The sequence below is a fragment of the Linepithema humile genome, chromosome 2 (assembly GCF_040581485.1).
Source record: "Linepithema humile isolate Giens D197 chromosome 2, Lhum_UNIL_v1.0, whole genome shotgun sequence".
NCBI classification, from domain to species: Eukaryota; Metazoa; Arthropoda; class Insecta; order Hymenoptera; family Formicidae; genus Linepithema; species Linepithema humile.
The window spans coordinates 8,035,095-8,052,819 of NC_090129.1; the positions used below are offsets into that span (position 1 = coordinate 8,035,095).

The 17,725-nt window shown below is 41.2% G+C and overlaps 1 protein-coding gene across 2 annotated transcripts in view; it reads left to right on the plus strand.

The window, feature by feature from the left end:
* mthl1 (methuselah-like 1) overlaps window positions 1–17,725 on the plus strand; it is a 120,790-nt gene that overhangs the window by 86,526 nt on the left and 16,539 nt on the right. For both annotated transcript variants that reach the window (XM_012378439.2, XM_012378440.2), the window contains exon 5: window positions 10,711–10,895. In XM_012378439.2, coding sequence (XP_012233862.1) covers window positions 10,711–10,895 — 185 coding nt within the window. The remainder of the gene's footprint in view (window positions 1–10,710; window positions 10,896–17,725) is intronic.

Genomic DNA, 17,725 nt, shown 5'->3' on the forward strand with positions numbered 1-17,725 from the left:
GGAAAATCGGACGGAGAGCCCTTCTGAAACAATAGATAAAGAGCTGCTCTCATCCGTTGCAGTATTGCGGAAATTTATTAGGATTTACACGAGTCTTCGGGAATAACATCAAATTTATTGGGCCATTGTTCACCGGTATCTGCGCAATTCTCCAAGCTCGCCGCGCAGTTCTGAAAACTTTCTCCGTTCAAAACAGTCTCCAATCTTTTTATTAGCCTCTCTATTCTCTTTTCGCTTCAAACGAAAAGATAGTTGGTAGCTGTGAGAGAGATTTATAACTTTTATTGCGTTATAATACAACAAGGAAGGGTCAATTTTGTTCAAATTATTATATATAGAATCTCTCTACTTTTTTCCTTTTCCTTTAAAATATTTTGTTTTTTGTATCTTACGTCTAATATAATATTCTTTAAAATATTTTGTTTTTTGTATCTTACGTCTAATATCAGCACTCCATTAAAAATTAATTTGATAAATATATCGAGAATCGAATGTCGAGACAGCATTCCAATGGATTCTGTTAATGAAATCCATACCGCAATCCATGGTATCTGTAACACAGAACCTAAACAAGACTGAAATAATTATCCCTCTGGTCGGAAGCAGAGGATCCAGGTGAAACTATCGCGCGGTTAGAAACTCTGGACATTATATTCTCGTGATACGAGCGGGGAAACTCGGGATAAACTTGCAAAAAAAGGAGAGAGAAACAAGAGAATCCGCTACTCGCCCACTCCATTGGATTCTTATCCGGGAAACTTGCATCGCTTCTGAGAGTGAACAGACGCTAGACAGGCAATTCCGCGGAAAGAAAGCCGTTTTGGGACAATAATTCCGCGGTTGTGATCGAATTATACGCGAACAAACTACAACCGCCGACCACCGCCGGTTTCTGTCGTGCCACCCTTCTCGGCCTGCCCGAGTCTCTCTCTCTCTCTCTCTCTCTCTCTCTCTCTCTCTCTCTCTCTTCTTCTTCTCTTCTCCTCAACCCTCTGCCCATCCTCTTTCATCCGCTATAAACTCCGACGCGTCCGCAACTCCTCCCGGCCGCTCCCGCATTCTCCACTGTTCCGTATTTGCGGCCCTTCATTTGCAGATAACCACTCGTGGAACCACCGAACAATCAGCCGTGCCCCAGAGTACAACCTTTCGCTCGTTTCCTTCCTTCCTTCGTCCGTGCTGTCTTTTCTCACGCTTCCTTTCACCTTTTCGTCTTTCCGCTCTGCTTGTATCAACTGACACGCGGAACAAGATTCAAAAGAAACCCGGGAAAAGGCTAATTAGTAATATTGTCCAGTGGACATCGGGCTCCGTGAAAGAGAGCTTTTATGTAAAACACACATTTAAAATACACATTTCAAACCACACAAAAAATTAATTGTAAACTTGATAAAACTTGTCGAAGAGCTAAAAAATTATATATGATTATTAAAAATATATGGAAAGAAAAATATTACAAATCTGTATAGAAAGGGAGAGATATATATATATATCTTGCGGAACACATGGCCGGGTTCAGGATTAAACAGAACCTGTCTGTGTTGCGTGTCATTACCAGACACGCAGGAATAACGAGGGGTGTTACCATAGGATTAGATTCTGCTTCGCGTCCGCTTCCCACACTTTTTTAATGTAACACGGCTAATTACCTAGCATTTTTTGTTAGCCCTCTTGAATAGTAGATGAAAATAAAACGAGAAACTCGTATGAGAAATCCCGTGTAATTAGTAATATTTAAAGAAAATTAAATTTAATATCCTTTTTAAAAGTGCACTCTACATGTGTTAGTTTTCAAATAAAGTTAAAAATTAGATGGCTGTAACTAAATTTTTCAAAGTAATAAATATTTTACGTATGCTCCTTTTTAGAATGTAAAACGCATATGTTATTATTTTTAATTGCCACATGTGCAAATTGAAAAAAATGTCAAGCTCACGATTACTTGAAAAATTTCGTTACTTCACGAATTCATAAATCTCACAATTGCACTAGACGTTATCTATCACGCGAGAAAGACGCGAAATCGATGCGAATGATGCACTCAACGACTATGAATCTGAGATCGTAAAAAGCACGGTCATAAATCCGCGATTCCGCGTCCCTGCATTACGTGTATAGATCTATGCCAGTTGTCCGAACGATTTTGCATCTCTGATAAGAGAGCGGGAAGCCGTTGTTCTCGAAGATCGATGTTCCGACACGCGCCCCGAGACGAGAGAATGACACCGCATAAATTCTCACCCTCGTCCCGGATAACGCGGGATGACGTTTTAGATTCCCCCTCGAAAACCAGCTGTACTGGAATCGAGATCTCTCGATGAGCTATGTCTTTCATTTCCTTTCCCTCGAATTCGGAATTTGCAAAGGCGTCTCTCTATCCACCTGCTAAATAGACAAGAAAGGATCGCTCTGAGAAGTCTATCTACAATATTTTAGATTGCAACAAACGGTGACAGATTAATGACAGTCAATAGTCGACAGAAATAGCAATTTTAAATAATTTTTCATGATATAAAACAACCTAGCCGGTACGTTTATACTTTTATATATAAACAATTGTACGCAAAACTTTTCTTTTAACTGAATAACACTACTATTGTATTTTATCTCACGTCAAGACAGATTCAATTATAATTCGTGCTACTATATTGCGATAATATTTTCGAAGAGCATTGCAATGTTGACATCTCACATGGAACTGACAAAGCGTTTTGCACGTGACAGTACAAAGGATGATGTTCTCTGTTCTTCGGGTGTTAACGTTCCAGTAACAGGACCACCGTCGATCGAAGGAGGGGAGGTTCTCGCTCCGCTAACTCCCGGCGTTTGTTTTCCTTCTGGTCCCTCCTGTTTTTCCTCCATTAGCGACTTTACCGTCCCGCTGTATGCCTTCCGCACGGCCCTCCCTTGCACTTCGTCGTTTTCCTCGGTTACCCCACGTCAACAAACACCTGACAACTTCCCGTGACTATCATCGGAACGACTTCTCAAGTTGCCTCGTAGACATCGTGGCACCCCCTGTGGCTGCCTCCTCGATTTGCTCGCGTATAAAATCCGCATATCGAGTGCGGAATTGCCTCGTACGCCTTTCATAATACCGCGGCATATCAAGTAGTCTCTTTATTCCGATGGCTATCTACGTTTCCAAAGACGAGAAAGTAGCATGTGTTTTGCAATAGCTTCCCGGCAAGCTCCGATGCAAAACACTATCATATACACTTCAAAAGCGCCAGCCCGTCTAAACTCATCTTTTTTTTATAAAATGGCCTTTTTATATCAATATGTATTCTGATAGGGAATTTAATTTTCACTTTATTCTCGGCGTTTAAACCCAATCGATTTTTTTAAGCTTCGGAATAAATTATAAATTCTTTATTTATACACTTCGTATATTTATTTACTTCCATATATTATAAATTAAATTATTTTGCATTTTATATACTTCAAAGAAATGAAAAACGTGCTGGCAAACTTTAGAGAACACTGTATATATATATATATTAGAATTTTATACGTAGCTTTTTTATACAATCTAAAGTTAAATCGGAATTTCAAATTGCGTAGTAAGTCGGGCTATTATTGTAAACGATATTCTCAGAATTTTGGAATCCATGATTTTACGTGGGCGATAAAAATGTATACGTTCGGTCGGTGACATATGTTCCACAAATTCCACGGAATTTTTATTTTTAAAGCGTCCCACGCATTATCCGCTACGTCGCGATGATCGTGCGTATCGTCTTTTCTGTATTCGCAAAACACGTCGAGATTATAGAGCGACATGCCAGACTTCCTGTTTCATCTTCTGCAGCATTTCTGATTATGCAATGACATACCTCGAACCAGTTATGCCAAGGACGCATACCGCTCGAGTACGCCTCAGGTAACCCCCGCGATCATTAGATCGTATCTAAAGAAATGACGCCAATCCTTGTAAGTGAAAGGAGCGATCATCCTGGAATACCGGTTAAATCTTTATTTCGATTAGCGATGAATGTGTTGAGTGAATTTTTCCACACTGAGCTAGTTACTGCGACACTAAACATAAAGTTATATTGTTAGATACATATATATATATCGATAAATCTATTTCTGTTGATATGTTAAATTTATGCTATTTGTGGAGTTTGTCGCCGCGTGAGATTAACAAATAATGTACGAAATTTTAACAAGTATTTAACAAATATTTTTTGCAACTTTTTTGTGTGAACATTGTAAAAGAATATTTACATCTTATCTATGTGCTTCGTCCCTCTTCTATAATTAATTTTATGTGGGAGTTAAGTAATTCTTGCGATAATAATAATCAAGAAGAGAATTTGTCGATTACGCCAGAGATATATTCTTTGAAACGCGTACAACTCCAGGATTTGTTGCAACAGGCATGATTCGAAATCTCGATTATGTGCGTCCGTTTCGGATTGCGTTTCCGATATTTTTTGAATCTCCACCCACTCCACGTAACGGATTGTACGTGATTGTGATTCTTCGTGTTTCACGGAAGCTGCCATGATCGCGAAATAGACCCGGGCACGCCCTCTTCTTGTATCCTCGACTGTTGCCGAGACCCGTCGATTGATTCGAGGCGGTGCGAGCGAGAGAGAATGAGAAAGGGAACGGAAAAGGTGCCTAAAGCCACTTCTTGCCAAGCAAGAAAGTTCGCTGTTCGTGCCGCACGCGATAAGTGGTAACGACACGTGAGCCTCCACTGATAATCACCGTCATTCCGTGATGCTGCGATACAAGCTGCAACTTCGATTCGATCTCATCGCTCTGGACATTAAATAAGTTTTTTGAAGCTTTTCTTACAACATATCCGTTATGGGATAATTATAGATTGCATAATTCTTTTTAATAATCACGTACGAAAGATTTCTACATTAGATAGCCGACAATGTCGGCGAATTGAGATTGATATTACTGTAGTTATTTCTTATCGTTATTTATGAAGGATAAATTAATGCCTTTACAGTTTTTTTCTAATATGTGTACTTAATATGTGACCATGAAAATTATATCTCTCCCGGGAGTTATGCAATCTATTCTGCGTTCTATCCCCGCACTTATGAAGCACGTACCGCGTGGAATTCACCTACCAGACGTTATATATTTAAGAATATAAGGAATTCCACGCTTAGCGCTCAGCTCGCAGGTCTTTTCCTTCGACGTGGAAATTCTTAATACCTTCTTCCTGCTTCTCGAATTACTATCGCGGCTTGCCCGCAGTAGCGGCATTCAAGAGCGATCACATGGATGAGTGAATAGTAGAAGCTTCTGGAGGGGGGAGGGGGGAGGGGGGGAGAGGGGGGGTAAGGACAAGGAGAGGAGACGGCCGGGTATTCTGCAGCGACAATGGTAAACCCTCTATCATTATCATCCTTCCCGTCGCAGTAATCGACGTCTAATTCCGGAAGTGCGATATTGATTATCCGGAAACTGAGCGGCGCGCGATATATATCGAACAACAAGCGTGCGTACCTTCGCGGATGCATTTTCGCGGAGGACGGTTTCGGCCCGATGAATGCCGAGCACGAGAAGCATTCCATAATTGTCACGTTTACTGGTTATTGCTAATTAAGGCCGGTTTCCTAGATCTTTGTTCTCTTCATTGTGATCGATTTAATACGTTAATACTTCGTAGTATTTCATGCATTTGGCAATTACAGAAATGACTTTAAATCAACAAAGCAACAAGAGTATTCTTAATCTTTAAATTGTTCGCACCAGCTAAATGAACCTTAAATGCTCGTGCAGTATTTTCAAGATCCTACGATTAAAATCGTAATTACGCAAGTGAAAACACATCCATTACGACTATTTTTGTTAGTGTAATGTAATTTAGATTTAGGAAATTAATTGTTGCGAGGAAACGAGCTACAAATGTATATGGCACTAATAATTCACAATGAAAAATGATACACAAAATGAAATGAAAATGAAAAATGTGTTATTTCTGTGAATTATATTAAATAATTTTGCAAATTTGTTATTATATAATCAGGTTAGAATATCGTGAATTTATTATTATGTTATTTAATTTCTGCGAATTATATTATTTATTGCGAATTTAAAAGTAATGAGATTTAATAACGACGGCAAAATATTACGATCGAGAAATTAACTCAATTATTCTATAACGTTATTTTTAATTAACTCTTGCATTGAAGTGCATGAAATATGCAAAATTTACCTCACTACTTTGATCAATACTGTCATAACGTGACCTGGATCAAGAGATTGGATATGTTTACAAGGAATTTGCATAAATTTGCATGAATTACTCATGTGTATTAGGTAATTACTGCAAGTCGGCGTAATTTATAGTCCATTTGCCGGTACTGTTTCTCGATCTATGCTAGAATAAGACATACCGCCGGTATCACGGGGGCGTTGATAAATAGGTAGTTGATAAACGTATACAAGAATAGATCGATTGATGTTCGGATTAGGAGGACGCATAAACAGATCGGGGGGTGGGGGGGGATGATGGGGGAACAAAGGATAGACGGACGCTCGATCGACAGTGGATGAAGGGTGAAGGATCTGGCGAGTTGAACATTTTCGCGTCTCGACGAGAAGTTTCCGCGCGCTTAAGAGCTCTCGAAACTTTTCAATAAAGTGTAACTTACTTTCCATACGTCTCGAATGACAAAGTTCGTTCCGCCACTATCGTTTTTCCAAGGAATTTAGGGATGCTCGACGAGACACTCTCGAGTGTTGTCGATAATCATTTTTGATGTACCTTAAGCAAAGTTTCCAGCATATTCTGCTCTGTTTGTAATAAGATTCGGCCGCCAACACAGACGGCCCAACTGTGGATGCGAGTAAAATGCAAATTATTTGAATATGTTTATATTGTAGATAAAAACCAAAGAACGTCAAATCTTTCACATCTATTTAATCGAAGATCTAAAAATGAGTAAAATATTCGGTCAATAGAAAGTTTAAATATTGAATTGTTTTTTTAATAAAGTAGTTAATTTTATAATAGTTATTTCATTTTGCGATGTTTAAAATGAAAATATTCCGCTTTCAATCATAATCAGGATTTTTATTCATTATAATTATCTATCCATTTTACCTTCTCATAGTCACTTTCAGCACGCACTGATAAAGCGACGTGCTTAGCGATTATTTTCTGCGCTAACGTATTATGTCAACGTAATAAATAATATCTTTGTGTCCATCTTGTTTCCACGTAACGAGCTCTCCCGTTATACGTTCTCCACGTAGACACCGTCGGAGTTTGGCGCGTACCTCTAACGGTTGACACCGCCGCTAATTGCCGTCCGTATAATTACCATATCGGGGAGATAAATATAGAGCTCTTAGCTTCTACGGTCGCGAGACAGTACGCCGGCATTACGTCTGCGCCGTTTAGAGTCCCGGCGCTTGAAAAGATAGCGGGCGTGAGAGGAGGGAGGGGGATAAAATACGAGCTTCGAACACGAGAGCCGCGCGAGCGAAAATTCTAACGAACTAATCTACTTGTCAGCGATCTGCCTTGTTTGCGTATTCATAAATGTTTCGCTCCCTCGCGCTTCATCCTTGCGGCGATCTGTCTATCTAAAAGTGAGCTGCTCGAGAAGTGAAGAAGATTAAAGCACTTTCCAGTTGTGCACGTCAATCTGTGTAATATGCAAGGAACAGAAAAAATTTGCAAGTATTATTCACTGAATTTATAATAAAATTACACGATTATAACATCATTTTCATGTGACTTTACCACTTTAATCATCTTCTATTGTGTTGAGCTGACATATCGTGAAACCTCGCAATTACTGATGAGTTTAAAATAAATGAGACCTACGGCTGCGGCGAAGTATTCGCACTACAATAAACCGCACGACAGTGTTATTACGTCTTGGCTGTCGTCTGCTTCCGTATTACGAAGAGGAAGCAATACACGAGAGGGGGAAAAAAAAAGACCGTAATAAGACCCTCATATGGACTCCCCGCAATAGCTGTTACGGAGGATCAAAAGATTAACAATGGCTACCTGACGTCTATTTAATAACCGAGGACTTCGTTATCTCGGCTTTACGACCTCCATGCGTGCGCCCCAGGACTCTTTCGCCGACCAGGCACGAGATACAATTGCACAACGCCGGGCTCTCTGAAAGTACATCGTTTTCCGTCTAAATGAGGATGCATCTCTCCCAGGATTCATTATGTCGCAAGAGTAGAGCTTGTACCTCCGCCGCGCGCGCTCAACGATCTTCATGCGTATCGGGAGCAGGAAAGAAAGTTGGACGGGTAAATCCCCCTCGTCGCGGGACATGCATAATTACCTCTTCGCATCGGAGACCCCATTCTCGGTTAAACCGCCAACTCGCTCGCTCGCTCACGCACAAGCAACGCCCGGTTCGCAACGACGAACGCGCATCCACGCGTGCGTGCGGCCACCGCCGCCGCGCTCCCGCGACGAACCTAACAGTTCGCTAATTTCCTCGACCGCGACGATATTTAACGTCGTCCTCCCCTTCTTCCGCGAATCCTGTACCGGACTGGAATGCCTCCGGCTCCGTTTCCACCGGGAAAACCCGGGGGCCAGGGTGGAAAATTATCGTGGCGCCGCCGTGCCGACGTCGAAGCGAGACGTCGCGGTCTCCCGCGCGCGCGTTTCGCCGTTTCTCTTCCTCTACGCAGCTCTCTTTCGCACTTACAGAGATCAGCGACCGAAACTAAGCAGAAGAGCGAATAGGATGAGAAAGAGAGAGAGAGACAGAGGGAAGGACGACGCATACCGGCAGTGGACGCTTAATTAGCGACGCCGGAAATGAGGCGTAGGCACTACGAAATTAGTATCTTGAGATAACCACCCACCCATCCACCCGCCCATCCACCCGCCATTCCTCTCCTTCCCGGCGGAATGCACTCACGTAGATTTTCCGTACGTTAGATGTCTTCATTGCACCGAAACACGGCTGAGAAGGGAACAGCAACTTCCGCGAGTGCTCTGTGAAACTTAATCAAATAAGCTACCCGTGAACTATCATCACTTCCTTTCATCCCCGGTTGCTTTCATCAATCCGGATGCAATTTTTTCTTAACGGAAACTTAAATGAAAACTACCATCTTCCGCTGTTTATCTTTCAACATCTTCGTAATTGCATTTTAAATTAAGTTTCCACTCAAGTAATCGCTTATACTTTGAAACTATTAATGCGGGGTTGTTTTTTGTTGAGAAAAATCAACTGCAAAATATTCCTAGATAAAAGAAGCGGCATATCCGCGATACATGTAAATTTTTCATTTAAAATGCATTTCATAGAGAAATGCGCGTCACATAATAATACATTGTAATTATGAATTGTTATATGCGAGTTTGAATTAATATTCACAACGATACGTGAGACTATCATGATATCTTTCGGCATAATTACAAATCCTATTATTTATAATATTATATGATAACAACATCGCGCGGTTAACAAACGTAAATAAATACGATGCGTAATAATATCTAACGTTAATTATATTATTATAACGTTGCGCACAGATTTTTTTGTTACCTCTGAGCTGCAAAATTATCTGACGCGCAAAACCAAGACCGAATCCCCAAAAATTGTTCAAGTTTTTACTTTTCAACAGTACACTCGTTGCGACACGCACCTGCGTCCGGATTAACTTCAGCAAAAATTTATATAACGGGTTGATTCAGACTGGGTGTACAAAGAGAATATTTAAATGAAAATTTCTGTCTGCGCCAGCTCATATCGTCTAGTTACAAAGCTTTCGCTAATGTAACTGCATTTTTATCCTCTACGTGAATTGCGAATTATATAAAATTAAACCTACATTAAAAGAATTACGCTAACAAGAGGGCACATTATAAAATTTGTTTACTGTAGAGAAAAAAAGTGTGCTGTCCCTACAGAAAAAGAAAATAAATTGCAAAGCGCATATTCCTTAAATCTGAAGTACATTTTTAAGATATGTGCTATATTGTGTTTATTTATTTTTTAATGTATATTTTCAGCAAAACATGAATTACAGTTTTAAGAGAAAGTTGTGACGAGCGATTTAATTGTGAGCGTATTTTGTATTATACTTGATAACATTGCAGCACGATTTCAGTTTCAGATCGGTGCGATATTTAGTAAAAATTTATCTGCCTTTGAATTCATATTCTTTATCTATAATATGTATTTCAAGCTACTTTTCTTTTTCGTGTCTACTTTTTACGATACGCTATGTCGAGATAGGGTAGTTGAGATTTGCTACATTATACCGTTCATGGTAACGTTGCTATACCGATAGGATACGATTTACGAGTACACCCCTCAAAGTGCTAAGCCCCCACGTTCATCTCCCTGCCGAGTGTCGTTATAGCGACGTTAAACTAGCCAGACAATGACAAAGCTTTACGATTTAGTCGGTTAGGAGCGAACGCGTCCTATTATCACATTTATTTTAATAACAACGAAGATCGATCGATGGCGATGCGATAATACCAATATTATTTCCTACATTTACTGCTTCTTCGCAAAATAATTGTTATAGTCTATTATTATCTGTGTACCACTTTCTATTTTTTGTTCATCAAAAACGATCTCTCGAATGGCTCTCAGCCCTTCGTTCTTTACAAAAAAAAGGACGAAGAAAGAAAACATTTCACGGCCGTCCCGATATTTTATTTCTTATTGCTGTGCATTCTCCATGGAATTGTTGCACTAATCGAACCCTTGGCTTTTTTTTTGCTTTCAGGGATTTGAGACCGGTGAGCCTGGAGAAAGGTCAGGAGACTCTCAGACTGAGAGTTTACGCTTGTTACGCCTGGGGTGGGCCCCTCCTGGTTGCCGGGCTGGCGGCCCTCCTGGACCATCTCCCGCCTCAGCCGCAGTACACGTTCTTGAGGCCCCGCTTCGGCGAAAAGCAGTGCTGGTTCTACGGTAAGTTCCCGCTCCGGCTCCTCATCATTTCTGCACGAACTATCTCGCGGACATGTAAATTCACCCCCCGTCCGTCAGTGCTTCTTAGCTCTCGCCAAACTATTATGATCTCATCAAATTTGCATCTCTCGAGATGCTAAAAGATGACGGACACCGCGATATTTTGAAAACTCAACGAGAAAAAATAACATCGAGATCAAGAACGATAAAATTAGCGGTTTGGTTTTAGAAGAAACACGCGCAACACGATACCAAAATAAGCTCTCGACCTCTTTGCAACTGTACTCTTTAAAAAAAAGAACGAAATTGATTTATTTTATTTTTTTATTCATCAGATTTATTAGGTTAAAGGTTGTAGTTGTGTAAAAATACCAACTTCAATCAAATAAGATCAGTCTGAAATGTGTCACTTTTGCAAAGAACATTAGCTTACTCTGTAATTGATTAAAGAGCGTTGATGTGATTTCTATCACGATTTAGTAATGCGATGTGAAATGGCGTCGATGTATCCGTCTCTAAAACTAGTACGCGTCTCAATTAAATAGAGCAATATGTTTGTTATGTCCAGCGTAATGATGCAATTGGAACGAATTGCTTGTCGGACGAGCTAGATCATTGCTTTAATTAAACTTGGCAGCGGTGCGGCTGTAATCCGCAGACGACTCGCTCTCGTCAATACCGTCTATGATAATGTATTATAATACCGAAGCGCGCCATTCTTGCAATTCAAAACGATCGACCGGCCCAATGGGAATTATTTACAACCACGTCCGCGTAATTAATAACTGTAGTACAGTCGTTTCCCTTCAGACTGGATCTGCGCGACGGGGGAAGCCTTTATCGTTCTCGTTACCAATAAATGATGCAAGCACTTGCGAACCGAATAATCAATTATTTGCGCAACGATTATTATCAACGGCGAAATGCGCCCTGTCCTTGTAAATGAATTTATTTTCTTGCTGTACTATAATTAAAGTCGATAGTCAATATAGAAAGGCACGTAAGATTGCTTATCGAGCGATTTATTAAGATCATCTATCTTTAATCGTGATTAATATTAGCGTTCGTTTCGTTAGATGACTGCTGATCAAGTTAATTGCTGAATCTATCTCATCGAAAAGTATGCGCGGATCGAATCAAATATTAACGAAGCCAATTTCTTTTCAGCAAGAATTTTTCACTTTATAATTTTTTTACTTAAATATCTCAGCGCGCGTGTGCGCGCTTTGTTTTAAATTAAAGATTATTATTCAGCAGTAGTAAGATATCGATTTGACAGACAATAATACGTTGCGAGCAGACCGTTATCCGGCAATCTCTTGTGATCCGATTATTCCGCCAATTAATAGAACTGGTCATCCGCGCTCTCGGAGTGCCGATTAAATTGGTTTTGTTAATCGATCGGTCGTGTCGAATTAATTGCTAATGAAGTACCGTCGACCAATGCTGGCGCGACCGGCGTCAGAAAATAAAATGACGTCGTAGATGTAGCCGTTATTACGAACGCGTATTCACGGACGAACGGCTTGCCCTTAAAACGACTTAATTTATTTTTTTCTCTCACACTTTATTTTCGCTCTGATTACTACGCGAACAAATCGCACGGATGTTAATTGAATTGTACGAATGACGTTAACTCGACGGAGGATATTTAAAATGTTAGAAGTTACAAAAGAAGTCTTTACATTTCCAATAAAAAAAAGTCTTGCTGTGATTAAACCGGCTCTAAATTGCTAAATCAATTCGTAGGACGAAAAATTTGCTTAGGTATTCACACGTTTTCATGTACGCGTGTAAAGAATGCACGAAATATGGTCGTATTATACGGATGCAAGAACAGTACTTATTGATGCCTCATTAGTACAGTCGAGTGACAGTCACTCGACTCGCGCGAGAGGATTACACGCTCACTGACAATGAGATGTTCTGTACAAACCGTGCGTCGTCTCCCTACAATTCCCTTCCCCCTTCGAAAGCGGATACATAATTATCCGCGCGTACAAATAATCGTTTACAATAAGGGACAAAACAGCGGCCGCTGCATCGGCTTCCGCATGGCGGGGATACTTTCGTAAGAGGATTACGCGCCAGCCGAAATATTGTATTTAAGTATGACGTGGGGAGAGCGGCTGAATAAGAAGATCGATACACCCCGCGCCAAAGCGCCTTTAATATCTCGGATCCCCAATAACAACCAGCGCGGGCTGCGCCCGGGCGAATCTCTCGCACAGGCGTTCATCGCGAGCAGAGATAATAAGGTTCGACCGTCGTAAATGGCGGATCTTTATTCGGTATCTCGAGTCTCTCGGGCCGGCTACGGTTTGCGGGGCTATTTAACGACCCGCCCGCCGTAATCCACATCGTATAATCCGACGCGTACACTCCCGCGTCCTGAAACCCGTGTAGACGCGCGCCACAAGCCGCGCGCTTTGCCGGTGTATTAATTCCGCTTGCCCGCCACGTCAATTCATCCCGCGCGACCGCGCGCCGCTGATTAATACTTACCTTTTACATGCCGGATCCACCGCGGAATCCCACCCCTGTCGCAACCAGAGATTGCAATTACAAACAAACCGTGCGGCACGGTGTCTCCCCGCCACCGTCGTCCGTCAACTACAACCGCACGCGCGTGCGACGTGGCGCCAATGTTTTTCCCCGTCGGGGGGAAAAAAAGGAGGAAAACATCAAAGAGTTGACAGGGATAATAATTATCGGCGCCTTGCTTATACACACAACATGCATTGATAGTGTTTTGCAAAAGCCACCGCGAGATACGAACGGCCGCAAAGCGGTAATGATAAAACAAAATAATTTTCTCTGTAACATTTGAAAACATCGAAATGTATGATTATCCGCGGAAATGTATTAATGCTTGCAGGCACGCGGATTCAAATTAATTTGTACCATTCGTTATTTTGCTGTATTTTTAGAATTTTTTTTAATATTCAACTTTTTGATCTTCACAGAAATCTCGAAAACTATCAAATTTCACATTTTCACTGTTTTATATTTATTATTGAATTCAGATATTTTATTGTTCGAAATTTATAAAAATTTGACACTTGGCTGCGCAAGATTTCTCCAATTTCTTCCGCCGTGCAGTCCTTTCTACAAATATTACGTGGAAGATCAGTGACCCGGCCTGGCGCACACCTGGCAGATAGACCTGTTTAGGATAAATCGGGATAATAGCGCCTCATGGGAAGTTGTTCTCCTTGACACAATGCTTCTGCAGAGGAGACGAGGGGCGCCGTCCGCGCGACAAGCAGGCAACAAACCTTCCCCTTCACCGTCTCCCCGTATGGCACCCACACTACATACCCCATAACGGTGTAGGCCGAGACGATAGGGTAGGAAGATAAACCTGGCGCCAGGCAGTCCAACCCCATCGTGCGAAACGGCCAAAACCCTCGTTCCCCACCCAACTAATAGTACGGCCCGCACTAATAGGTATGCGTGTATACGCACTTTAATGTGTCTCAAGACTATCCGCCGTTTCATCGTTGCACTTATATTGCCTTTAAGACTTATATTTAGCGTCGTCGATATAATATGGTAATTTGCTACGGAATCGATAACGGAAGAGATAAGCGGAATATCCCGTCATTATTGCGCTGACGTTTAATATCAGATCTCTTTGAGTAATTTTAATTTATGTTTGTGACAAAAATATCTAGAGATATTTTGTGAGCAATTAACAATTACTCGATTGAAAAGAAAAGTATCGTTTTCCAGATGCTTTTTGCTATCAATATTATTTATGCAGTTCAACAATAAATGAAAAAAAAAATGTGTTGACGAGCTAAACATATTTAAATGTTTAAGTTATGCGCAATATCTCACGCAGGCTCTTCATGGGTGGCAATTTAAGTGGATTAGTAGAGAGCTAGGCGCGAGCGTAAAATATTATGAGAGGGTCGCATGCTGTTCAAGCGTTACGCACATCACTGATTTATGACAATGAAATCACTCCCACGAAATTAGAATAAATAGTAGAATATCCGGCGGAATATATTACGGCTATTCTTACTACTATTATCAATTTGATATACAACTATGTTGTCCGAGAATTCAGAATGACCCTGATAACCCGATGTCAGCCAGACAAAGTACGCCATGTAAAACCCGTGAAACTATCTCTTCGCGCTTCCTACACACACCTGAATGTTTATGAGGAAAGATACACGGACCGGCCTTTAAGACGCTTCTGTAGAGAACAATTTAACTTCGCGGTATAATAAATATTATTTGTTGCAAGAAATATAATTTTGAGGAAGAAGAATTTGCACGCTGCGATAGATCAGATTCTATCGCGAATGATTACGCGAAATAAAAAACGAATTGAAATAAGCGGAATGAATTCAAGGTATGCTGCACCATATAAATTAGATTATTCCACTGTTGTTCATGGAACGAATCAATCGACCGCACGTTATGTTAGTGCGATTATTGAGAGGGAGTTGGAGGAACGGGAATGCGGAAGAGGTATAATCGTACATAGCGGCGATTAGAATAATCGGAATGGTAATGAAATGCAGAGGGAATTATCGAATACTAAAGTGCCGCGAAAGCACCTTGTACAACCCTCGTCCCCAAATCGTTCTGAATCCCACTTTATTTATCACGCAATTTCGTTACTCAATTCAAAGTGGATGCGATGAATTGGTAATTCGAGTAACGCGCAAAGAACGTTCTTTACTGTACGCTGTGAATTGTTACATGCATATTTGTTCCCTGAGAAAAATCCATGCACATCTGTGCTGACGTAACTTCTTTCATTCGCTAAACGGAAGAAAAACGACGGTCTGCCGATTGTATTGGGCGACCCGGAAAACCGGGCGCGATTAAAAGCGCATCGTACACACGGTAAATCAAAGTTATGCGCAAAAGACGCGAAACAGCAAATAGGAAAAAAACCCAGGCGTGATGGAAGAAAAAAAAATGAGAGCGGCGACGTGGAGCTATGCGGCGCCGTTTCACGATTGATCTCGCGCGCCGTGCGTTTTCGACGACAGGCTAATCGGATTCGAGCGTGACGGAGCCGTAAAGTATCGAACGGCACGCGTGAACATAATTCATTTATGTTTGTTACGGGTTGCTATGGGAGTGAGATATAACTCGCGCGAAACAGCTATTGTTGGCGACCTGCCAAACCCAGCAAATATAGACGGCGATCTCTCGCCCGCAAGATTCGAAGCCGGTCCCGCCCGCGGTTTTATCTCCTTTTTTGCTCTCGTAACGCCCTTTATCTCCTCTTTTATGGTGCACCGTCGCGTATTCTTATGCTGCGCGACAGTCTTGAGCGAAATGCACAAGCTGGAAATATACATATATCCCGACTGCTTTTACGCGTAGATCGCCGAATCAAGGCGAGCGAATGTGACGTGGCCCGACGCTAAAATAAATCTTTCATTGGTTGTTAAAATTCCGACGGAGAGAAGATAAGTTCCTTCGTACGTGAACACGCGCAATATTCCAAATACTTTTGTTATCCGTATCTCTCTCATCTCTTCGGGAGACATGTGGAAAATAAATACACGAAAAATATCTAATAAATTATATCTTTTCCGGGAATACCTACAGAAGAAAACAGATTTTTCTATATATCTCATACTTGATTTTTCAACACAATTATTTTTTTATAAATAAATAATATTTGAAATCGTAAGTTTATAATTTCGCCACTGATATATCGAACTTTTATAAATATGCGCTGTGCGTATTGTGTGTTCATTTACGGGGTTTTATAAGGTATCTAAACTTTTATATCCGTTCTTATATTATTCTTTCCGGTATCGTTCGCGTAAGGTACGGCATGCCTGATGGAAAAACTTTGTCGGTGTCAGACAGCGTGTCCCGATCCCATTGCGGGACTGCCTTCGAAAAAGTTAGCGAATTTCGGCGTAGCGCCGCGACTGCGTACGGACATTGCATTTTGAGACGCGCTTGATGAGCAGCTACGAAAGAAGCCAAAAGAGGCTGGGAAGGAACCCCGGAATACAAGTTCGCTCCTCTGCATTCGTTTAATATTCCGCGCCTTCCCGACGGACATCGGGATGCAAGTTAGTTCGGTTATCCGAACAGGACCAACTACACGATGTTTCGAAAGTTTCGTGACGAGCCGCCAAAGTTTGACGTTGGACTCTCGCGGAAAGCGCTAGTTTCCCGTCCAGCGGGAGGTAAAAAGCGCGATTATTCCAGCCGGAAACAGACCTTTCCGACGTGCGCGAAGCACGAGAATAGCGTTGCGTAATAATTAAAGGTGAATTAATTATCCGTAACAACTGAAGCAAATTTTGATCAGATTAGAGAATTTAAGTCTTTCGCGAAGACGCGCTCACTTGATATCTTTGATGACATCTTGTGCAAAAAATTTTCTTAAATCCAATTACATTAATATTCACGCTTATGGAAAACATCTCTAATATATATATATATATATATATATATATTTCGATAGAATAATAAATAAAATAAAAGCGAATCGAGGACAAAAAGAGTGTACATTACGAATATTGATGGAACGTCAGAAAAATTCAGACATGCGATTAACTGCTTTGCGAGATAGACATAGCGGCTCCTGCAACGACCAGTGATGGCCGATAAAAAGTTACGAAGCTTGAGTAACGACTGTTCTGAACAACGCAAATCTGTATTTGGCCGTTCGGTTTGTCTGCAATTCGCTTCCAGCCTGTATCCGCACAATTTTCGCGTCTGTTTTTTCCTACGTTCGATGTAGGAATGCTCTGCTATTGTGTTTACATGATCGTGCATTGTTTGCGCATTTATTAGTTAGTCACGTGACACTGTGCGCGTTTTTTGTATTTACC